At 35.3% G+C, this 25,526-nt stretch overlaps 1 protein-coding gene across 5 annotated transcripts; it reads left to right on the top strand.

The window, feature by feature from the left end:
- Positions 1-5,640: 5,640 nt before the first annotated feature.
- On the top strand, positions 5,641-25,450 carry LOC145327022 (cytochrome P450 3A24-like). Of its 5 annotated transcripts, none has more exons than XM_080170501.1 (17): positions 5,641-5,737; positions 5,958-6,029; positions 6,657-6,676; positions 8,557-8,653; positions 9,145-9,244; positions 10,109-10,200; positions 10,821-10,958; positions 11,412-11,484; positions 12,577-12,647; positions 13,106-13,152; positions 20,608-20,674; positions 21,156-21,239; positions 22,021-22,124; positions 22,762-22,837; positions 23,284-23,432; positions 23,834-23,929; positions 24,546-25,450. In XM_080170501.1, exons 1-17 carry the CDS (start codon positions 5,648-5,650, stop codon positions 24,619-24,621), a joined length of 1,452 nt encoding a protein of 483 aa, XP_080026627.1. In that variant the 5' UTR covers positions 5,641-5,647; the 3' UTR covers positions 24,622-25,450. The 5 variants fall into 5 exon arrangements, with proteins under 5 accessions (XP_080026627.1, XP_080026626.1, XP_080026625.1 ...); XM_080170500.1 differs by lacking the exon at positions 6,657-6,676 and adding an exon at positions 6,178-6,197; XM_080170499.1 differs by lacking the exon at positions 6,657-6,676 and having other exon boundaries at positions 5,958-6,049.
- Positions 25,451-25,526: the final 76 nt, after the last annotated feature.

The raw sequence follows: 25,526 nt of genomic DNA, 5'->3' as shown, positions 1-25,526 counted from the left end.
CAGCCCCAAGAAGCAGCCGTGACCAGAGCCGGAGATCCCCAGCCGCGTGCACGAGGAAGATGGTTACCTGGAAGCATCTCCCATTGGTGGATGGTCCTGTGGGGCCTCCTGCTGGCAGCCGTGTGGCCTACAACCAGCTACGTCCTGGTGGGGTGGGACTGTGCCAACCCCACCCATGTCACGTCTTACAACAAAGAAAAGATGTGTGACACGGAGCCCCTACACCAGGAGGTGCCCCTGGGCCACGACATCCACGTCCTGCAGCAAGTCAAGGTGAGGGAAACCACTGGGTTCAGCTGTCAGCTCACCGTGTCCCAGTGGACATTCAGGTGTGGGGTATGGGGTCACCTCAAGGTGACCTCGGTCCCCACCCTCATGAGGCCAACCAAGATAGACCCAGAAGCGTGCCGAGACCTGGCCAGGAACCGAGTATACACGTTGCCAGGCAAGACCCAGCCACTGACGTTCCAGCTGAACCACCCCCTGTTCTTCACCGTTGATGTAGTGGGCGCCCTCGTCAACAGCCCCGAGGGGGTGGGTTGCGAGGGGGAGGACGTCCACTTTGAGGGCCAGCTCTACCGCAATGAATTAGTGCTCCAGGAGCGGCGGCTGCTGGTCAAGGAGGAGACCTATGTGGTGGAGGATGGACGGGTGGAGTCCCAGTCTGACCACCTGACCCTCGATTGTCCCCATTCAGAGCTGTCCTGTATCACTGGGGAAGCAACCTACGTGTGGGACCACCTGGGAAGAGATTGCCCCTTGAGGCTGATCCGCAGCCTCCAGCCCAGCCTGGTGAGGGATGCATATCTGGTTGACCATCAGGCCCAGTTTTTCATCAACATGACCAGCCCCACCTCAATTGTGAACTGCGACTTCGAGGCCCATGCCACCAACCATCCAGCGCTGTTTGTGGCAGCTGACCCAGCCGCGGCTGCGCTGCCCCGAGTGTCGGCCAGGGATGTTGACGTTCCCCTCCAAGCACAGATCCATGCAGGTTATATTGGATTCACCCTGGAAACCCGCATGAGGAGCACTGCAGCAGAAGAAGTAGCGGCCAACTGCTGGAAGCTCCAGCAACTAGATCCGGCCCACCCGGTGCGTGTCCAGGGGAGCACGTTCTCGGTACTGAGGGGAGACATCCTGCTGCAGCTGACCTGCCAAAGGCACAAGTATGTTGTCCGCGAACACAAGGAGTGTTGGGACAAAGTGCCAGTGGAGCCCACAGGTTTTGTAGACGCCGTGACGCGGGTATACAGTGAGCACGCCACCAAGATTCCCTGTTCCTCCACCTACCCCCTGACTGTGCACGCAGAGGAAGGCTGGATAGAGTTAACCCCTGCTCCCAAGAAAAGGCCACCCCCGCTGGATACGCCTAAGCAGTTGTTGACAGACCCCTTAGATGACTTCAGTTCAGGTGGTTTGTATTCACAGGCTGAGTTGAACGACTGGCAACAACTGCTGGCGTTCCCAGCATACAAGAGTGCCATGCTGACCGGCCTATCCTATGGCTCCTGCGTTCAGCAAGGCAGCTGTTCGGCCACAGGAGACCATGGGATAGTGTCCTACAACATTGACCGACTGGCGGAGGAAGGAGAGGCAGCCCTGGATGTCTGGGCAGGATTTAGACAAGCCATCCACGAGTGGGGAGATGGCGCCGCCATCTTGTGCTTGCTGCTGCTGATCCTCAAACTGCTGGGGGACCTCACCATCATTTCTCTGGCAGCAGCACAAGGAGGAGTCCGGGCAGCCCTGAATGCGATATCACAAGTGTTCCTGTACCACCCAGCCTTGTATAAGAAGGCGATGGCTAGAGCCAGGCTCAACCATGCCAAGTCCCGGGACTTTTCAGTGGACTGGGATGCCATTCCCATCGGCAGGGAAGCAGCCGAGGAAATGGTGTCTATGAAATCAACGGACAGCGGGCATGACCGCCCAGGTAGACCAGGACCGCCTTCTGGCAGGCCCCGCGGCCCCTCAGGAGGACAGGCCGCTGCTCAGACACTCAACCTGGCAGCCAGTGCCCCAGCCGCTGCCAACAACAACCCGCAGGTCCCACTGCTGACCGTCCCAGCAACAAATGTGCCACCACCAAACCTGATACCTGCCGGCGCTGACCAACGTATCCAACCCAAGGCAGCCTCTGCCTTCTATCCCACATTGGGAGCCCATCAACCCTAAGAAGATACTCACCACTAGGATTCCATTGAATCATTATCGTTTGTATATATTTTTAGCCCTAAGGAGCGGGCCGAAGGCCTCAACCACTGTCGGAAGTCTGGTAGGGAAACCATCTCCCAGCCTTCCGAGGGGAGAGTTGTGGTATTCGGCAACCGTGAGCCATGTCTATGGCACCCCTGATCTGGGGTTCGGTGGAGGGTCAATGGCCCTCCCCCGAGTCCTGGGGAAGGGGTCTAGTGACCCCCTCCCTACGCCTAGAATTAATGATTTGAATCTGTCATGTTTATTATGGTTAACTGTATTCTTAATTCTCCCCCACCCTTTCCAGGGATGGGGGAATCATTATTGCCCAAACTGACCATTGTATATGTATTATTTATGCTTTTATGTTATGATTATTTATTCCTATCCATGTAATTATTGTTTGTTGTATATAACTGCAGTATCTCTTAACCCTTCAATAAAGTGACAACTGAAAGTAGATGTTGATCATTATCTAGTGAAAGCTAGAGAAGCGTAGCTTCTCTATAGTAAGGTGTCCACGTCTGTCACACTGCCGTAATCTAATTGAACTCCGGTGTCTGCCATTGATCCTCGGCGGATACCACATTATATCTCCTAGAGTTTACTGTAAATATTTTTTTGAGTACAAAACTAAATAAACATATTATTATTATAATAAACTAACAGGATGTCTGTTTGTCAGTCTGTCTGTACCGAAATTTATCGCTAACAGACATAGTTTTTCTTAACAGGATAGCTTCTCTTGGGTCCCGGGAAGGTTTATAACCATTTTGGGGGAGGGTACCACAACCTCCCAAAAGATATCGCCCCTTAGAAACCCCCCCCCCACTTAAATTTTTCTTTAAATCTACAATAAAAAATTGGTTATCGAATTCAACTCCCCCCTCTTTAAGAGGCCTCTAGGAGCGTAGCCGCTAGTTAAGCACAAAAAATGTGTATGCCATAAGTACACTTGATTTAAAGAATATTTGTTAAAATCAAGTTTAGATTTATTGGAGAAAATAAACATGAAACCTTATTCTATTTCATTTGATGACTGACAGACCAACTGTCGAAGTAAATTAAATACGGATGCTCAGAACATTTATTTTAATACTGTATTCTCAAAAAAAGTTTGAAAATCGAACCAAAAACACCAAAGATATGGGGTTGCTAAAAAACCTGCTGAAAGATATTCCGACCGCAATAGATGCTTTCCTAAAACGACGGAAAACTTAACTTTGATATTCATATCACTAAAGATATGGGAAGAAATGTGAAAAAAACTGCTAAAAAGTAGTCCGACCGCCATGGATTTCATATAGTTGATTATGCTCCGTAATGATGGAAATGTTGTCAAGAAGTTTTAGTTTTATATCTTTTATAGGAGCCAAGAAAATTAGGTTATTCCTTAAAGACGGACGGACAGACGGACATTTGGAATTAACAAGTTTGAAAACGATAGGATAATTCTAACATGCTTAAATCAAGAATTCAAGATTTGGGAAACCCAAACTCCTAGGATAGCCTAAGATTTAGTCCATTGCTGAAATTGCGTAGGCATTATTACAACATAGAAACTAACTAACACACTCTTCTTTGCCTCGAAATTTTATATTTTCCGTCAAATTATTGTTTTGTTCCCCAGGGTTCATAGTAAACATTTTTCTGAGTACAACTTTTATGTTCATATGTTACATCTATCATTTTCTAGATGAGCCATCTGTAACCCCCGGCCCTTCCCCCTTAAATTTAAATGTTTGCAGCTTAATTTTGGTTGGGTTGTTTAAGAGAAAGGACTTAGCCTGTTAAATCTATAAACTGCATCAAATTAACATAAAATAATAAATGTGTATTAAGAATTGTTTAAACTTTAAGTCTGAAATTTAGAATAAAAAGAACGGTTCTAATTTTATCGTAAAAAAATATGGGTACTTTTCCTCAAAAAACTAAAGGGTCCAATTTTTCATGTTGCTTAACCCCTGCTGGGGGCTTTAACCCTGTGGGGACTATACATGACGTGCCCAAACTCTACGCGGATACCCAAAGCCTAATTACCTAAAATAATAAACAAACAAACGAAAAACTACCTCCCCACACCTTATTTTCAATTGAATACAAAAATAGGGGAGGGGAGTTCTATGCTAACTAAGACACTTTAAGGGAAAACGCCAAAATATGCGTTCACTTTTCTGTCTTATAAATTGTTCTCTAAAAGTTGAGTGTATACATTTTACAGTTCTCTACACCTTATCATTCCAGAAGAAATATGCATGTGTTTTCTCTCCGTTCTTTCCCTATGAGTTTGTTGTATATAAAATAATGACTTACAATATAAGAGTCGTGTTTTTAGTTAGACTCTAGCCATTGACAACTATCAACTATAATATAGTGAGAAAATAATATTATATAGCCGGAATCTAGAGTAGGTTTACCTAAATAGGTTAATCATTTTCAAGATATAAATTAACTTAGTATATAAGTAAGTATACCTAACTTTTATGTGATCATCTAGTGGCCTGGACAGGGTTTTGCCCGGAGGGTGTATTTCTCGAGGGGTGTGAAAAGCAGTAGACAGGCCTACTCAATTTTAATTTTTAGGGGGGGGGGGGGGTGTTGACACCCCTTTTTCGCACGCATATTTGAAGTTTCTTGCTTAAAGGGGTCATAGAGCCAAAGGGGATGTCTTCCCCTTTTTTCAACCCATCAAGACTTCAACCACCCCTGGTGAATCACTGTGCACGCCACAGAGTTTTCGTTCATGCTTATTTCTTTTAGTAGCCCTAATTCAATCCCCATCCTCCAAAAAAAAATAAAGAGGCATTTTTATAATTTTTTGTAAATTGTTATTACGCGCTACCTATAGCCAAAAATGTACCCTTATTATTCTTTGCAGGAATATTTAATTTTTGAAATTTCTCTTTCTTTAGGCGTCATACATTGATAATATGATAAATTGTTTTCTCGTATTTATTCGAATCCGGTGGATAGGAACCGATTCTCATCCATACGAAAAACCTATGTCTAGCATCGTATTATATCCAGCTTTCTACGAATATAAAAATGTACAACCATAAGTTTAAAACCAGGTGCGAGAAATAACTATTATTTAACTAAGTGTGAAATCCTATCCGTAAGAATAAATTCGTTAATGGTATTATACCCATGGTTCAACAGATTGATATATTTATGTCTTATCCATTGATACGAGCTATGAAATTCCCCCCAAAAAAGCTATAAACGAAATTCATCTAATTTTAGCTGACTTGATACATAGCCTGAATGAAAAATTTTAGTGCAAAATTTTCTTTATTACGATACAATACATGATTTTTCAGTATAGGCAAGAAACGGTTTTATTCCGGTGGCTATTGAAGTTTTTTTCCAACGTGTAAAACTTTAAATAAATCTGCCACACAAGCGGACTTGGTAGATTACATTATTTTTTTTATTTTCTAGAATAAAAATGTGGTTCTCGATACTGTTGGGAGGAATTGTACTAGTCTTGTTGCTAACTGTGGCATTTCTCACCAGAAATTATGGAAAACTGGATAATGTAAGATCATTAATAATTATATTAAACAAAATAATATGGACTGTAAATGTTTTTTTTCTCGCTAAAACCCGTTCTGTCATTGAATTGCTTAACATCTTTTTTCGCGGGGGTTCACGAAAAAATCTACTTACAGTGGTTACCGAGATCCTTCCCTTCATAAAGATACAGACGGACAACCATCCTATTACTATTAAAGTCTCATATACTGAATATTTTTCAGTGTGGTTTCCCAGTAATCCCGCCTGTCCTGTTCTTCGGAAGTGGACCTTTCCGGTTCAGCAAAACAAACCTGGTTGAGATGGATATGTCCAGGTAAGGATGGACAGGTAGAAATATACATGTCCAGATATTGATGGACATGTACAGGTAGAGATGGACAAATCCAGGTAAGGATGGACAGGTAGAGATGGATATATCTAGGTAGAGATATATATGTCCAGGTAGAGATGGACATGTCCAGGTAAGGATGGAAAGGTAGAGATGGACATGTCAAGGTAAAGATGGACAGGTAGAGATGGATATGTCCAGATAAGGATGGACAGGTAGAGATGGATATGTCCAGGAAAGGATGGATAGGTAGAGATGTATATGTCCAGGTAAGGATGGACTGGTAGAGATGGATATGTCCAGGTAAGGATGGCAGGAAGAGATGGCTATGTCCAGGTAAGGATGGACAGGTAGAGATGGACATATCAAGGTAAAGATGGACAGGTAGAAATGTACATGTTAAGATATTGATGGACATGTTCAGGTATTGATAGACATGTACAGGTAGAGATGGACAAATCCAGGTAAGGATAGACAGGTAGAGATGGATATATCTAGGTAGAGATAGATATGTCCAGGTAGAGATGGACATGCACAGGTACAGATGGAAATGTCCAGGTAAGGACTAACAGGTAGAGATGGACATGTCCAGGTAGAGATGGATATGTCCAGGTAGAGATGTATATGTCCAGGGACAGGTAGACATGGATATGTCCAGGTAAGGATGGATAATCTCCAGGTAGAGATGTACATGTCCAGGTACAGATGGACACATCCAGGTACGGATGGAAAGTTAGAGATTTAACCTGATCTAAAACACAAACACACGGAAAACTACCCCCTTTCCTTTATTTTCATCTTTTTTGATAAAGTAGGAAAGGGGTTGGTTCTTTGCTCGCTAGGAACTTTTAGGGAAATTGCCTTGTAGTTTTAGCAATAGTACATTTGCAGAAAAACAATGTTAAGATTAAGTAAAGCCTGCTAATAAATTAGGCAATATTTCTATTGCATAATAAAATTAAATCTCTTGCACGCAGCAAATTCTATTTTACTAAGTCTGTTTTTCCATCCATGTACGTACTTTTAAAGAAGAAATTGAGTAAAATATACTATGCAGAGAGGCTACGTAGATACTTTAGTCGCACACATATACAGTTTGGCCAAGGATATAGGAATAAGACAATAGATCTAAAATTAACTTTTTTAGTTGTCTTGGACTTGGGTAAGGGGACAAAGAAGACTTTGTACATAAGCGTAGAATGCCGCAAAATCGTTGCTCTTCCAGCAGACCAAGCTTACTGTAAATATTGAATTAATCGATGGACAATCTCAGAATTCTTAATAGCCATTCTGTACTATAGAATGAAGTTTTATGCATATATATATTTTTGACGTTATTCATTAAAGTGCCTTAAATAGCACAAAACCCCACACCATATTTTTAGATAAATTAAAAATAAGGAAGTGAGGTAAGTTTTTGTTTGTTTATTGTTTTCTTTAGGTTAGGTTAAGTTAGGTTAAGAGTTATTGGATACCAGGTAGCCCCGCAGAGTTGGGTGTTAGGCATAAGAAAGGAACTACAATTCTCTCATTTTCAATATTTTTCAAATGCAAGAAGGAGAGGGTTTTAGTTTTCAAAAGGCAATTTGTGAGAAAGCACCACTTTTAGAATGTACATAATATTGCATTATATGATGTTTCACCACAAAGATAACCTAAAATAGAAATATTTTGATTTGAATAATTAATATACAATTATACATACATTTATATTACATTTCTTATCAATATGAGAGAAAATAAATCATAAAAAAATAAAAGATTGTATTAATTGTTGTCTAAAAAAACTTTGGTACTTTTATTAGATTGTGATTGGTTGTTTTAAAATAGCAGTGTTCAACCTTTTCAACCAATAAATTTGTTTATCATCATTAGGAATGTACTGTATAATAATTTATCTCTTTTGTCTTATCCCTGGAGATCCCTGCTGGTAACGCTATTCTTGTAATGTCATTTAATATTTTTAAAAGCGAAGCTTTTCTATAATTAGGGTCGGTCCGTCCGTCCGAGATATATAGCTTTTATTCGTTAATTTAGGCATGTTAGAATTGTCCTATCGATTTCAAACTTTGCATGATGATTCCTGTAGTAGTTAGATACGATTTAGAAAGCGTAGCAACTCTATAATCATTACCAGAATGTCCGTACGTCCATTTTAAACATGTTGATTTTTCTACTTTTTTAACAACAAATTTTTATTTGATATAAATATCTGTTTGATCTGATTTGGGTATATTGATTCCTAGGACAACAAAAAACAATATTATAAGCGAAGCAACTCTATAATCAAGTCCTAAGAATGTAAGTATGTCCATAAACATTATCCTGTATCAAGCAGTTTTTCAACAAATTTTCCTACAATTTTGCTTCGACTATTATACTTTTATATTCAGATTATTCAGTTCAGACACTATTCAAGTGTTAATGTTTGTCCTACCGTTTCAGTGCTTCGCTTTTATTGGTGTTGTCATCCTTGTTTTATTTGTTTTCAGAGTACGTCAGTACGGGAAGATATTTGGGTCCTATATACTGTCTTCTCCCTGGGTTTTTGTGGGGGATCCTGATATCATTAAACAAATCACAATTAAGGTTAGTTAACAACAAGTTCCTGTTGTGTGAGCACTGATTTCCCCCAGGGAGGGAGGGGACATTGGTCTGTTTATTACACTAGTCCCCAAAGTTTTAGGATCACGTTTTCTTATTCGTTGGCCTAACAACTTTAGTTGAATTTTGATTAGTTGGTTCATTAACTTCCACTAATTGTAATCTACAGAATGAGTAATTAGGGACGTACATCAACTTATCGGCCATTGTCTTATCCCTATAGATAGCTGGATATCGGAGTCAGTTTTTTTTTATACTTTTTTTAGTAGCAAAGTGGCTCTATAATTCACTATGTTTGTCCTTGAATCTATAACGTTCAATGGGATATGTGATTTTCTTGGCTACTATTTAAGATAGAATACTAAGTTTTGTCAATTTATCATTAGCATAAAACACCCACATAAAACACATACTTGGTACGTCAGTCTGTCGGTTATACAAAAATAAGTTTATGTTGTGATCCTTGTTTAATTTAGGATTTTGATCACTTTCCAGCTCACCAGTTCCAGTTCAATGATCAAAAGTACAGGTCTCTGGACAGCACTGAGGGCGCAGAATGGAAAGAACTGAGAAAAAGTAAGTTAAAAAAAAGGATAAAAAAATCCATATTTTGCATGCATCTAAAGTGAAGGATATTGGCCGATAAATCGATGTACATCCCTATTCCCCATTGAACCCACACAAAATCACCTTGTATGTGAATTACATTTAGTAGTTGAAACGTTTGGACACTCAACTTAATTAACCAATCAATCTCAATTCACTAAAGTCCCCAAATTTGTAAAGCCAACATTATTATAAAACTTAGGGGACTAGTACAATAAACATCCCATTGTCTCCTCTCTCCCTGAAAATTTAGTCATGTACAAAGTTAGTAAAAGAAAAGATGTTCAGTGATTACAAAAACCTTTATATCAAAACTTTTTTTGCATGACCGAGGGACCAAGTGAGTTGTACACTCTTTAAAAATGAGAAACTTCACACACACTCGAAAACAGCAGATAAATCTTATACAGCCGAGAAAATCAAAATTACCCGATAACGATGAGGACTGATGGACTGACAGACAAAAATGATTACAGAGTAGTTTCGCTTCTAACAAAAGGTAGTAACTTACAAGCTTTTAATCCTATATCATATCTAGAATTATTTAATTTTGATATTCATTTATTCACCAATACATTATCTTTATGCCAGGGCTCGGCAGCCACGCATCAGCCTCGACTAAGCCTCCAATTTAAACCAGTTTGGATGCTTTGAAAATATTTTAAAAATATGGATTGTCATTTTTGGGTCAGGTTTAGACTTCCAGCTTATTTTTAAAATTGTAAAGGTTGATCTTTCTGTGGTTTACAGGTGGCTGACGCGCGACGGCCGAGACCTGCTTTCTGTCAATTACCCAATTTGCACTTCGCGAAAGAAACATATTTTTATCTGCAGATATGAGCCCTGTATTTACCTCTGGAAAATTGAAAGGAATGTTGTCCCTTATTGATGGAGCTCTGGATAATATGATCAACTATTTGAACAAGGTATTTCATATTATATTCATTATCCTAGTTTTTTTTGTATCTTAACATTTACTGGGGTCCTAACTTAGAGACACTTAGGGAAAGGGGGGTAAGGAGGGGAGTTTCTCTTCACTTTCAATTCTATTTTTTTTTAAAGAAGGAAAATTTAATGTTGTTATTTTTTCTAAAGGCGATTTTATTTTGGGAGAGTGGAGGTACCCTCCGTCTAAACATCCCATAGATGGAAACGGAGCTTATTTTAGCTTATTTATAAGGCCTAATATCTATAGAATCTAATTAAATATAAAAATTAACGTTGCTTTTTTAGGACATTAATCGAGAGATAATCCTACCTTTTGCAAAATTACCAATTCAATCAAAAAGGAAGTGGACAATGAGCTATTTATTACACTATTCCCCAAAGTATTTTAATAGCGTTTTCTAATTCGTGGCTAAACAACTTTGGGGACTTTTATTGAATTTTGATTAGATTATTAATTAATTTGAGAGTCCAAACGTTTCAAGAACCCATTGTAATCTACAGAAGGAATAATTTTGTGTATCATCATTGGAGATGCACATCGATTGATATGCCTTTGTCTTATCCCTTTGATACTTGAATTCAATTCAATAAAATCTAGGAAGTTGCCAAGAACCCCGTAGTGGATATGCGACCTGTACTGCAAGCACTCACCATGGATTCCATCGGGCTTTGTGCTTTTGGAGTTAATCTCAACTGTTTTGAAAACAGGGATAATCCGGTTTTTACAGCTGCTAAGGTGTGCTTTTTAAATATCCGTTTGGTGATTTCCATCAAAGTGCCTGTTGAGCACTGAAACCCCCCGCTTTATGTTGAAATAAAGTAATAATTGTTTCCTTAGTCTAACCCTGCAGGATATACCGTACCCAATATGAACCTAACCTAAATATAACAAAAACTTCCCAATGTCCTTATTTTAAGATGAGGTTGGGTGGGTTGTTGTGGTCAATATGGCACTTTGAACGAAACTCCCGTCCATTTCGATTGTAGATATTTTTTTTCTGAAATTTGATAGGTTTAAAAAAGATTCAGTAGATCAGATATTAGATATCTGGACTAATAAAAAGCTTCACAATTAAGGCAAATCATATCAGTTCAGCTGTTAGCGTAAACTTTCACTAAACACACAACAAAAAGGTAGACAAACAAACTGATACTTTTTTATAAGAATAAATATTTATACATATTTCAGGACTCATTTACTGAGTTTAGAACACATAACTTCAAGGAGGACGTGATGCTTAATTTTGAACTCGGTCTGGCAGGTAAACATTGTTAATACAGCTTAGAATACGATATCCAGAATGGCTTTGAAACCTTGAGTAATAATCGCTGAATTTCAACCGTTTCTCTACCAGACTGAAAAATCATGTATAGCAACGTATTACAAACAATTTTCCTCGAATATTGAAATAAAAACCATAAAATTAACATTAGATTTGTTGGCAAAACTGGTTTCATTTTACTGTCCGTGAAAAGCTGACTATCTATAATACAAAGTAGAACGATGTCTGTCTGTCCGTCTGTCCGTCTGACCGTCTGTCCGTCCGTCTGTCTGTCTGTCCCTTAAGATCTCGGTAACCACTGAACCGATCGGATTCTACTCTTCAGGGTATCTACCTATTGGTCCTGTGGTGGTTTTAAGCTATTTTCTCGGGGGGTGGGACACCCCCAACCCCCCCAAAAACCAAAAAATCCCCCCCCCATTTTTTTTTTTTTTTTTTTTTTTTTTTTTTTTGAAGGAGTTTCCATGGTCCTTTATGGTCTCTCGCAATAATTTTTTTTTATCACCTCTTGGGCAAAGCCCCTAGAGGCTAGGGGCGAAGCCGCTAGTCCTATTATATAAAGTAGTAGGCGTTTTTTGTCTGTCCCGAAGGATCTCGTTAACCGCTGAACTGATATTGTTCTCCTTTACAGTGAAGCTTCTTATAGGTCCTGGGAAGGTTTTAAACTATTTTTGGGGAGGGTGTCTTCACCCCAATCCCCCCAAAAAAATATTTTTTATTCTTTTGAAACTCAAATTTAAATTGGGATGAGGTCAACCTTTCCCCCCTACTACCTTAAGTGCCCCTAGAGGCTTCTAGGGGGCACCGCCACTAGTAATATGATACGGTAATAACAATTTTTTCTACTGGATTGTATGTGAAACCTTTTTTGAGCTAAATTGAAAAAGATGTTTTGCTTTGTATTACAGACAATTTTCTGCATACAGGAAAATGAAAAATTATAGAATCAATTTCTTAAAAAGTGGCAGCCATATCGCCTCTTGTCATAAGGTTGTTAATCGCAATGTGACGAAACCGACTATAGCCAAAAGTTCTTATTATTTGACCATCTAGGGTAAAATATCTATTCAGGTATGGAGAAATACTTTGATACGACAACTCCAGGAGTCCGGGCACTATGGAACTATTCTAAACAAATTTTGGTACATTTTCTGGGACAGGGGAGTGTCATGTCTGACGTCATGAAAATACGCCTATTATCGATATCTTTTATTAGCGGTTTTCTTTTTCCATTTCTCCTCTCATCGTTCCTTCCAAGACGTATTTTCATGACGTCATATATGACACTTTCCGCTGTCCCCATTTTTCTTCTTTATTTAATAGCAGAAGTGCAGTTAATCTATAACTAGGGTATGTCCAACACGGGTAGTCTAAAAAGTCAAGACATGTGACCTTAAGGCTGTGCTGCAAACCGCTTAAATGGGTATTACCAAAAACCTAGATTTATTTAGAATACCCTTGACCACCCCAACCCATTCCCCATCTCACCATACTATCTTTACTACTAATACAGCTAGAGGTCTTAAAATCTGATTTGTTTCTAATCAATTATGGCTTTTGCAAAAGCTGAAGTAAAAAATTGCATTTTGAATTAATTTAGACTGAAAGAGAAATGAATGGCAAAAAGCAAGGAGACTTTATTGACAGGTATTATATATTATATCAAAACTTTATACAAAAAGCGAAATGCTATACCCCTAGAGGCATAAAGAGGCCCTTGATTGAAGGGACTAAATTTGACCATCCACCTTAGAAAAGAAATTTTAAATTTTCATTGGTGAATTCTTTTGGCTCCAGTATTTTTTACACGGTAACCATATAATGTAATCAAGTCAAGTTATACAATTTTTGACTCAAATACTTAAAGTGAATTTTTATTGATTGGTTGGTTCAAAACTAACTTTTTAACCACCAAATCTTTAGAAGGGATAATTTGTTAATAATCATTGGGGATTTGTGTACACCTACAAACGTCCTACTGCGACAAACATCCTAATGCGACAAACCTCCTAAACGACAAACCTCCTAAACGACAAACGTCCTAATGCGACATCACTTTAGGAGGTTTTACTTAAAAGTAAAAACTCCTAATTTTTTTTTTAAAAATTAAATCTTCCAAATTTGAATTTAAAATGTTATAAAATAAGAGGAATTATATATTTTTTTTATTTTTCATAAAAAAATTACAGGTCTATTTTTGTAATGCACGGTTGTATCGGGTTCGAAACCATTCCGTTTGATAGCCAACACAGACTTTGGGAAAACTATTGGATAGATATTTTAAAATTTAGCCTATGGTTAAAGTTATTCAAAAAATAAATTTCAGTTAAAAAATATTTCCCTGTGTTTTATCGCCATTTTGAATTTATATTGTTAAATATTTTTACAATTAGAGGATTTTGTCTTTAAAGAAGGTGTATCAACTTTTTTTTTTATAGCTAGCCGGTTCTTTTAGTAAGTAGTAGATGTAAAATTTTTCATAGAATTCAGATATGCAATCGGTTTTTTTGTAGACCTCTTATTTTTTAAGTAATTTAAGTTTTAAAAAAAAATAATTAAGTCGGTTTTAAGGTACTAAAACGCATCAAAATAAAAGAAGAAAATGGCCAGTAAGAACAAAAATAGTAAGATCTTTAATTTGACACCTTACTTTCAAAATTCTGTTGAGTAATTATTGAAAAAATCTATTTTTTTAACCTCGGTTTAATAAAAACTTCAGACCTAAATATTTTCTCAAACAGGACTATAGACTTTCTGAAATAGATTTTCTGAATGGACATAAGTATAGAAAAAACGAATAGACTGCGTGGGGGCAGGGGAATATTCAAAATCCAAAAAAAGTGGGGCTATTTGATATGATCACTTATTAACTAAAAAAATTCTAAAATGATATCAAGAAGTTCAGATCTAAGCTAAATAGATAAAAAATGGCAAAGTTTCCTTTTTTTGGTATTCTCTTCAAATTTAGGATATTTTTTTTATCGAATATACTCTCTCCTTTAAGTGCCAAAAGGGTAAAACCTTTGAAAAATACCTTACAATAAAATTTCTTGTCAATGTTTTTTGAGATATTAAAAATTTTGAAGATTCAATTTGGTTGTATTCTGGAAGTTAAAAGAATCCTGAATTTAAAAAAAAGGTGGTCTCTAATCCCCTTCTACGCCCCATGTAAACACCCTTCCTAATCGACAATAGTGAACGGAAGTAATATGATATTACATGGTGTTTATACAATTTCAATTCTTTTTGATTGGCAAATGATAATAAATATAATTGTGTAAAAAAGAGACAAAATTATCTTACAATACTCAATAATTAGAAAAGATTGCTTCTAATCTTTTAGTCAAAATATTGAAGCGTCTCCAATGAATTTAGGGAATACCAAAATGAAAAGTTATTATTTTCAATGTTTTGTTTCTTATATAAAGTATAAAAGACTTTAAAAAATTTAGTCAACTCTAAGTCTATATTATCCAGTAACGTTTTTCTTGACTGTTTCGAATTCACACTAAATGTCCAATAATAGTAGTAACTTGATATGGGTTTCATACACAGCGACAAATAAACACTACAGCAAATATTCATGTATTATTGTTTTACAAAATTAGTAATTTCTTACCGATATGTTATAGGTCTTATTGCTGAATTTTAATGCATTTACCTAATCATTTTGTGCTGTCTTTCTTTACTTTTTAATTTTTCTATAACTGCTAGTCACAAGTTCTCATAGAACTATATACTTTGTTTCTTTTAATTCAAAGAACATTTATTTTGTTTTAAGAATAAAACACCATAATAAAACACTATAAGAAACATTTCTCACCTGTCTGAGAAAGCTCAGGGATTTAAAGGAATAAGACAATGGCCAATAAATTAGTGTACATCCCCAACATAAATACCCAAAATTAACCCTCTTTTAGGTTATAATTAGTGGTTGAAACGTTTGAACACTCAACTTAACAAAGTTATAAAAAGATCCCAAAGATGTTAAGCCAACGAATAAGAAAACATTATTATAAAACTTTTGGTTTTTTGACTAGTGTAATAAATAGCCCATTGCCCCCCCCCCCACTCTCTCTCTTTGAGTGAAGCTACTCAATAATTTGATTGTCGATCATTCCGTCTGTAAATAGGAAAGGTTTTTCTCTGCTAGTACATAGTAGTTTTCAATTTAACTCACGACCGTTGCTCAAAACAAAGCGCATCCGCTTGTTAAAAAAGTAAAAAATTCAATATGTTTAAAATGGACGTACGGACGTTCTTGTAATGATTATAGAGTTGATACACTTTCTAAATCGTACCTAAATACTACAGGAATCACCATGCAAAGTTTGAAATCGATAGGAAAATTCTAACATGCCTAAATTAACGTAAAAAAGCTATCCGTTACGGACGGACCGACCCTAATTATAGAAAAGATTCGCTTTTTAAAAAGTACGTCAAAATAAAACGCCCTTTAATTAATCAATTTTTGTCCGGACTTCTATAAATTATTAATATTTAATGATTTTATATATGAATCCGTCTGATTTATTTGGCCAATTTTATATGGATGTTGTTATCCTTGTTATTAAATTAGAAACTTTAATCATTACGTAATACGTAACCACTATAAATATTTGAATATACTTGTTATGAATGGATTTAAACAAAGATTTCTTTTATTTGAGTAAGTCGTTCCTTCAGTCTACCAGTCAATAACGGATAGCTTTTATAGTCTATGCGTAACCTTACAGCATGCTGTTTTTTTTTAACTTTTTGTTACGTATAATATGATAATCCAAGTTTTTTTTTTTAAATTAGGTTTGGTTGGTAAGTCTTCTATCCGTAACTCTTATTGTTTATTTAGGCATATTATAATTTTCTTATTGATTTCCAACTTTGTATGCTGATTTCTTTAACATTTGGGTATGTTTCAGAAAACGTAGGACCTCTTTATTTAGACGAAAAGGATAATAATATCTTATGAAAAATTGTTGTAAAAAATCATCATGTTTTAAATGGACGTACGGACATTATGAAAACGATTATTTCCTTTCTAAATCGTACCCAACTAATACGGGAATCACCACACAATGTTTGAAATTGATAGGACAACTCTAACATGCCTAAACTAACGATAAGAGTTACCTGTTACGGACGGACGGACCGGCCGACCCTAATTATCTTTCTAGCAACATTTCTTTTTATGATATAACAATTCTATGATTTTTTTTGGCATGTTAGAAGTGTCCTATTTATTTCAAAATTTCATGAAGATTCATAAATATCTTTAATCTGAAATGTTGAGTACTTTCATTAATTCTTAATTCAGAGTCAGTCTGACCGTCCGTTTGTCTGGGACAGTTAGCTCTTTTCGTTAATATAAACAGGTGTAAATTGTCCAATCAATTTCAAACTTTTCATGATGATTCCTAGATTAAATTATCATGACACTCTACTTGTTTTAATGTTCGTTTGTCGTACCATTTTAGAGCTTCGCTTTAATGGATGTTGTCATCCTTGTTTAATCATCATCTGGAATGTACGTCAATCTATCGTCCATATTTGCATAGGATAAAATTTATTTATAAGGGTATTAATACATATCATTGATTACTGTAATTTAAAATCTTATTTTTAAAGTAGCTTCGCCCCAAAATATATAATCTGTATGGGTTGTTTTGTCCCGCCATTTATAATGTAACTCCTACTTATTTGTCAGGGATCTAAAGGGATAAGACAATGAAATATAAATTTTTATAAAAATGCAATAATTAAACACAAAATTACCCCTTCTAAGTTCTGTAGATCACAATTAGTGGTTGAAACATTCGGACATTTAATTTAATGCACCAACCAATCAAATTCAATAGAAGTCTCCAAAACTGAATAAAACATTATTATATTGGAGACTAATTTAAAAACAGCACAATGTCCCCTCCTGTAGTTTTTTTAATGTTCTAAGCGAAGCATATTTACAAGCAAGTCTTAAAAGATTGGTATATCCATAATAATTACCCTTTAATTAATTAATTTTTGTCCGAACTTGACATTTAATGTCCTATTACTCTACATGTGTTTATGTGAGTGTATTTGATTTATTGAGCTATGCTTTTATGAATGTTGTTATCCTTGTTTAATTAGAAACTCAACTTGTTTAGTTATCTCAAGTTTATATTCTAACAAGGATTACAACATCCATAAAAGTGAAGCTCTGAAACAATAGGACAAACAAACATTAACACTTGTAGAGTATCAAAACTAAATAAATTTAATATAAATGTATATGTCTAAATAAAATTGTAAGTATATTTTTGGCAAAAATGCTTAAATACAGGATAATGTGTAAGGCCATGTTTACATTCTTAGGACTTGATTATAGAGATGAATTGCTTATATCATTGTACCTTGTTGTAATAGGTAAAAATCAGGATAATTATATCATATAGTAAAATTTGCTGTCAAAATTTTAAAAAAATGTTAAAATGGACGTACTGACGTACTGACTTTCTGTTAACGATTATAGAAATGCTACGTTTCCTAAATCATACCTAATTGTTATAGAAATAATCATACAAGGTTTGATATCTGTTAAAAAAATTATAACATGTTTAAATTAACAAAAAAGCTATCCGTTAAGTACGGACCGACCCTAATTATAGAAAAGCTTCGCTTTTAAAATTGTCAATAGACGTGCAGAGTAAAATGAGACAAATTAACAAGGACATTCCTGATTCATGGACGTAGATAATAATTTGTGTGATGAGATGTTAAATCACATAAATAATACACAATTTTTAAGATAATTTATGTACTAAAATATGGCTTAAGAGGCAGAGATCTTTTTTTTTGTTGTAAAAGTTTTAAAATCAAAATTTCTCCTATTTTACTTTTAAATGTTATGCTGTTTGAAGATCATTTTTATAATGTAGCTGCGATGCCAACTTAACATAACATCTTGTATTGGTATTCTCCTCATTATTAATTACATTACTCCTCCCCCTCGTAAAGTTAAGGATCTGAACATAAATTTTATTTTAATTTGTCGTAAAAATGTGGAAAATACGCGATATCAGTGGCATGTGTTAGGATTGTGTAGAAGGGTGTCAACGCCCCCCATAAAACTAATATTGGGAAGGCCTGTCTTTCACTTTTTTCAATCGCTAACGGTTGCACCAACTCCTGGTGAATCACTGTGCACGCCATTGCTTTTTTTTAGATATTTTCATAGAAAAGTCGATCCGTAGATTTAGAAAATCTTAGCTAAAACTTGAATTGAATTATAATTCGATATGATTTTCATAAAATAATAATTTTTTAAAAAGGTATAAGAAAAAAATTATCTTTAGCTTGTTTATGCTAATATGCTAGTATGGTAATATATATGTTTATTTGAAATTCATCTGCTTTTCCTAATTACATTAACTCCCCAACTCTAATTTTCATACAGGAAGTGTTTTATTGTCCAAAATTTTTCTGTCAAGGATAACTAACAAACAAGTTTTAAAAGTTAATAGCATTAAATGTGAACAAAAAATAACGCATAGGGTCCTGCAGGGTAAATGCCCTATTGAAAGTACCAGAAACATTTTTGGTCCATGTGAGGGAAAATATCCCAAATTGTTTTTATATTTTAATCCTTTTTTTAAACCTAATTAAAAAACACTCTACTAAAAAAACTAATTCTAAAGCACTATAATTAAAAGTGCTGAGTTTGCATGAAAGGTATGACTTTAATTTTTAACCTGATGGTATAAATTATTGAAAACTGCAGTCTGCACCTGTTTCTTGTAATTTCATCCTTACTCAGGGATACAGGGATAAGTAAATCAAAAATAAATTGTTTCCACTAAAATTATTTAAATCTTTACAAACAAAGTTTTCTTGTAATGTAAAGGTTGATTATGTTATCATTTAATGACCTATAATTGTTTATAGTACTCCAAGATACTATCACGTTTAAAAAAAAAAAAAAAAAAAATATTTGCAAAAATTAAATTTTAAAAAAAATTTAAATTATTTTTAAAATATCTGTTTTTACCTTTAAAAATACATTTACTCTTAAAATGAGAAAAAAGTTGTATTTAATACAATAAAATTTCTTTAAAATTATGATCGGTTTGCATAGCATATTATTAGAACTGTTATGAATAGATTATGATTAGACCTTTTCAGAAATACTACTATTCAGAAAATCTACACAAATGCAAAATCTACGCATGACCGTTCATATATACCTTTAGAATCAGAAAAATATTACGAATCCATTGTAAGCAAAATTGAAAAAAAGTAAAAAAATTAAAAATTAAATAAATGGCCAATTGTATTTTTTGTTCAGGCAACACTATCGTCTTCCCTTTTTTACCCCCTCTTTACCCCCTCTTTACCCCCTTCCCATTTTTATACTCAATTGAAGAATTAAGACGTTGCCTGTACAATATAATATGATATTTTCATATAATTCCTTTTATTGTAGTTTATATACTATATTGTAAACTTTTTTTTCAATTTTGCTTACAATGAATTCGTAATATTTTTCTGATTCTAAAGGTATATATGAACCCATATTTTTTTACCTGTGAAATAATAAAATTAATGTCAAAGTTTTTATTCTCGTGGGTTTAAAAAAATCGATTTTTTCAATAATTACCTGACAGAATTGAAAAAGTAAGGTGTCAAATTAAAGATCTTACTATTTTTGTTCATAATGGCCATTTTTTTCTTTTTTTGTTGCATTTTAGTACCTTAAAAACGACTTAATTTTTTTTTTTTTAAACTTAAATTACTTAAAAAATAAGAGGTCTACAAAAAAAACCGATTGCATATCTGAATTCTATGAGAAATTTTACATCTACTACTTACTAAAAGAACCGGCTAGCTATAAAAAAAAAAGTTGATACACCTTCTTTGGAAGATTTTTTTATTTCATAATTTTTTATAAATTTGAGGACGTTTTACTAAAGAGTTGTCGCATTAGGACGTTTGTCCCTTTAGGAGGTTTGTCGCATTAGGATGTTTGTCGCATTATGAGGTTAAGGACGTTTGTCGCAGTAGGAGGTTTGTCGGTGTACCGTGTATATCAGATCCCTGAAAAAAGGGTAATCAATTATGTTTATTTAGGTTGATAGAAATGAAAGAAACCATAATCAAGAATGGAATTGTAACTGAAGACCAGCTGTCAGCCCAGGTAAGATATTAGTTATTTATCTCATCGTATTATAAACAGCTTTCCGCGGATTTGGTGTTTTTAACCCCGAGATGCCGAAGGCACGGGCTAAAAAAACTGGTTATAATCTTGTAATTGTACATTTTTTTTTTTAGAAAACTGGATATAATATGATGCTAGACATATTTTTTCGTATGGATGAGAACCAGTTCTAATCCACCAGATATTAATCGGTTTCAAATGAATACGAGAAAATAATTTAAATCAAAGTAGCTACGATCAAAGTAAACCATATAATAAAGAGGACGGGATGCACCAAGAAGTTTTATTTTGGTATATCTCTAAACAAAACTTGATGATGAAGTGAATTGGTGTAAAGTAACTCAGACAACCAACCCTGTGATTGCACAATACTTGTCTGAAACTAATTGTACATGGTAATACGTTGTGCCTGTTAAGAGTCAAGGCATTCACCCTACCTAACTATTTATTTGTTGTCTAGGGCATGGTTTTCTTCTTGGCTGGATTTGAAACAACTGCTCACAGTATGGGAGTTCTGTGCTATCTGCTAGCTAAAAATCCTGAGGTAGTATGATTTTTAAATATAACCCCCCCCCCCCCCTCCTTCCCCACATTACTGAATATAAGAGGGGCCTAGCTGCCCAGTGCCCAAAATAACCCAAAGCTAAGCTAATTATATTAGGTTTGTATCTCCTGTTTATCTAATGCTTTTTATAAACAATCCAATTTCGAGAAGGTTTGTAGTCAAAGTAGCCATCTTAAAACTTGGTTAGCAGAAATTTACCAAAAAATATGAAGATGATTAAAGTCCCTCCACAGATTATGACGTCATACGATAGAATAGCCAATAAGAGGCCAGTATACACTGCAATTGACCAATGTTAAAATTTATGCTGGCCTCTCATTGGTTATTCTATCGTATGATGTCATGATCTGTGGAGGGACTTTAATTATCTTCAAAAATATAAATAAATAATGATTCTAATGCTTTTTGCGCAAAAAAATCCTTTAAATTGTGCAACCAAAATCAAATTTATTTGGGTCAGGTTTAGACTTCCATTTAATTTTTTTAAATTGTAATAATGTTGATTTCCTTGAGTCTGACGCGCCGAGTCCTGCAAAACACTTTTGGGTATAGTCCCATTCGTGACATCTCCGCTTAAGAGGCATTTCGTCGTATTTTCTCAAAAGCTTTCTATAGGTTATTGCTCCGCAGGGCTAAACAATTGGCCCCGCAGGGTAAGAACCCGCCCCTGGGGCCATAAATAGAAAAAAAGCCTAAGAGGCGATGTCGCGAAAGGGACTATACCCAAACTTTTCATTTTGTATTTAATAATTTTATCCAGGAATATCAGAAACTTGAGGAGGAAATTGACAGTGTAGACAACTTCAGCCATGATACTATTGGAGAGCTGCCCTACCTGGAGGCTTGCTGCAAAGAAGCTATGAGGTAAAATATACATTTGTTCCCAGGGAGGAAAGGGACATTGGAATGTAAATTTAACTGTTTATACCCAACTCAATGTTCGTTGGATTAAAAACTTTGAATACTCTTATTCTATATTGATTGGTTGGTTTCAAACTTATTGTGTCTAAACTTTTCAAACAATAATTTCAATATATCAATTTATCATCCATTGTCATATCCCCAAAGATCCCTGAAAATAAGAGAAGATGATAATAATTAATGTTCATTACTATCATAATTATTAAAGGGTACGCCCCTCAAGGGGAACTTGAGGAGGGTGGAGTTGAATTTGATAAAGCATTTTTTTTAGATTGAAAATGAAAAAGGTAAAAAAAACTTTTTGATTTGTGGAGGGGGGGGGGGGGTTGAGGTCGAGCACCCCTCCTATAATAAATTTTATTTTTAATTTTTAAAATGGGGGGTGGGGTTATTTGTTTTCTACGGGTGATTTCTTTTAGGGGGGTGGTGGTACCCTCCCCTAAAATAGTTATAAACCTTCCAAGGACATATGGGAAAGTATCTTGTAAAGGAGAACTATAGCAGTTCAGCGTTTACGGAGATCTTTTGGTACAGACAGACACACAAATATCCTGTTACTTTATTATAAGGATTGTTTCAGGTTAATTCCAGCTGTAGCAAGAAATGATAGACAATGCAGGAAAGACTGGGAATATAAAGGATATAAAATTAAAAAGGTAGTTTTGATTTTCATAAAAATTCTATTTTTCTGTTAAAATTCTAAATAATGGGGGAGGGTAGTTATCATTTTTTTGTGTAATACTTTTTGTCAGGTTAGGTTAGATTATAGTGGGTAGTAGGCATCCTTGCAGGGTTAGGGCCCCAAAGAGTCAAGCTGCCCGTTGGGATTAGGCATTGGTTAAAAATTACAACACTTTTTTCATAAAAGGAGGGGGGCAGCTTATACCAACAACGAAATTGAATCGAAAAAAATCACAAAACCTATGCGTGATTTTCAAGGAGAACACTTGTATTGACAACCTTTTTATCTGTCCCCAAAATATTATTTTAGATTTATTTCAATTGTTGGCAATACCTTATTCCTGGGGATTGGGTGTCTTTCTAGTGCTCAACATGCAAATTGAGGGAAAGCACCCAAAATTAAGATGTTAATTGCTTTCAGGGCACCAATGTTGGCTTGATGAACTATGTTGTGCACCATGATCCTGAAAACTTCCCGGAGCCAGAATTATTTAAACCTGAGCGCTTCCTGAAGGAGAATGCTGGAAATATGAAGCCATGCTCTTTCTTATCTTTTGGCTCAGGACCCAGGTAACTATTATTGCAGAGGCAGCTTATAGTGCATATTAAAAAATTACGTCATACAATACATATGACCAATGATAGGCCCCAATATATTTTACCATTGGTCAATTACAATGTAGAGTGACCTATCATTGGTCATTTGTATTGTATGACGTCATTTTTTAGTAGGCACTATAAACTTCTTTTTTATTGAAAATCTAAATTCTAGTTTTTTTAAATGCAAAAAATTGTTAATTTGCTAGTCACCTAATACAAATTTTCAGTTTATTACAGCAATTCACTGCATCGTAACAACAAATTATGTATTTAAACTTAAAGGTATGAAAATCTGCCACCTTCGGCAACCTACCAACTCCCCCCCCCCTCCCCACTTTCCATTTGTTTGCATCAAATGATGAATTATTTAGAGCCTGTATTGGAGAGAGGTTTGCCATGATGGAAATGAAAATAGCCATGGCCAAACTCCTACAAAACTTTCATCTTGAAGCTACTGATAAAACAAAGTAAGTGAATTAACGCAATGTATAAAAGTAACAGGATGTCTTTCTGTAGCGAAGAACCTTTGGACCGACTTGGTTCTATTTTATGTTAGAAATTTTTATAGGCCCTGGGAAGGTTAACTATTAATTACCTTCTACGGACAAGTCTGCTGTCCATGATACTTTAACGTCAGGTCCGACAAACTATAGGATGTCTAAGGGGAGCCAATTAACTCCTTTTCTGTCCAAACATCCGGGGTATTAAGTTAAGTAATACCCGACAGACAACCAACTCTTTGATTGCACGACCCTTGTCTGGAAGTCCTGACTTCGCATGGTAATGATTTGCGACTTTTATGAGCCAAGGCATTCTCCTACTCTGTCTATTAATGTCGCGCATTCCTAGGGAAAGTTAATGACCATTTAGGGGTATTGTGTACATTGACAGTCCCAAGATAAATCCCTTTTGTAACCCCCCCTATAAATTATTTTTTACTTTTCGACATAGGGCCAGACTTTTATAGTAAGTCCTAATTGGCAGTGCACGAGCATTCCAAATATTACAGACAATATTATGTTGATGTTGCGCATCTGACATAGCAGCAGTAGATCCTAAAAATAATTTGACGTTTCTTTTCAGGATGACATTTCTGAAGGGAGATATATTCCAGTGTGCATATGAAGATGTTATTGTTAACCTTGTACCAAGAACATAGATAATCTATATATGTATATATCAACTCGTTTCATAGAAATTTTAACAGACAAACAGCGTCTATGATATTTTTAAATCATTAAACAAGTGTCTAACTGATTTTGCTGTAATATAAAAAAATAAATATATATTATATTCTAAAGAACGTGTCCTAACTTTTGTGATTTAAAAAAAATAGCTAGTTGGTGTTTTTAGTAAGTAGTAGATGTAAAATGATCCATAGAATTAAGATATGCAATCGTTTTTTTTGTAAACCTCTTAATTTTGAAGTAATTTTAGTTTTAAAGAAAAATTAAGTTGGTTTTAAGGTACTAAAACGCAACAAAAAAAGAAGAGAACTGCCATAATAAAAAAATGGGTTAAAACAAAATCACACAATTTAGGACACGTTTTTTTCTGATATTGTAAACTTGAAATGAACACAGTAATACTGTCTGACTGATTATGACGTAACAAAAAAAATTAGCCAATGAGAGGCCACTATAAATTTTACCATTGGTCAATAACGGCCTCTCATTGGCTAATTTTTTTTTGTTACGTCATAATCAGTCAGACACTAATACTGTGTTCATTTTGAATGTATAATGTATAAATCGCATTGTTTTCACAAATTAATTTCCATTTGACCGCAGTAGCTGAAAATAGCTTTTGCAATAGTTGGGTTATCTTTCATTCAACTTAGAAAAATAGGGAAAAAATGGGCAATCAATTGATGTTTATCAATGTTTAGTACTTAATATTTTTTATTTATATTAATCTACAGATTTGTGATTTCCAGTTTCTAATAATATTGTGAATATGTAATACAATAAATTCTTATACATTTTTAATTTACAAATTTTGTGCTCTCCTCTCCATCAAAGGACCTGTCAAGCAACGAATTTTGTTAAGAAATTTTTACTATAA

This window comes from Acartia tonsa, chromosome 8 (assembly GCF_053477335.1).
Source record: "Acartia tonsa isolate MP-2025a chromosome 8, ASM5347733v1, whole genome shotgun sequence".
NCBI classification, from domain to species: Eukaryota; Metazoa; Arthropoda; class Copepoda; order Calanoida; family Acartiidae; genus Acartia; species Acartia tonsa.
This window is presented reverse-complemented; position numbering and strand designations above follow the sequence as displayed.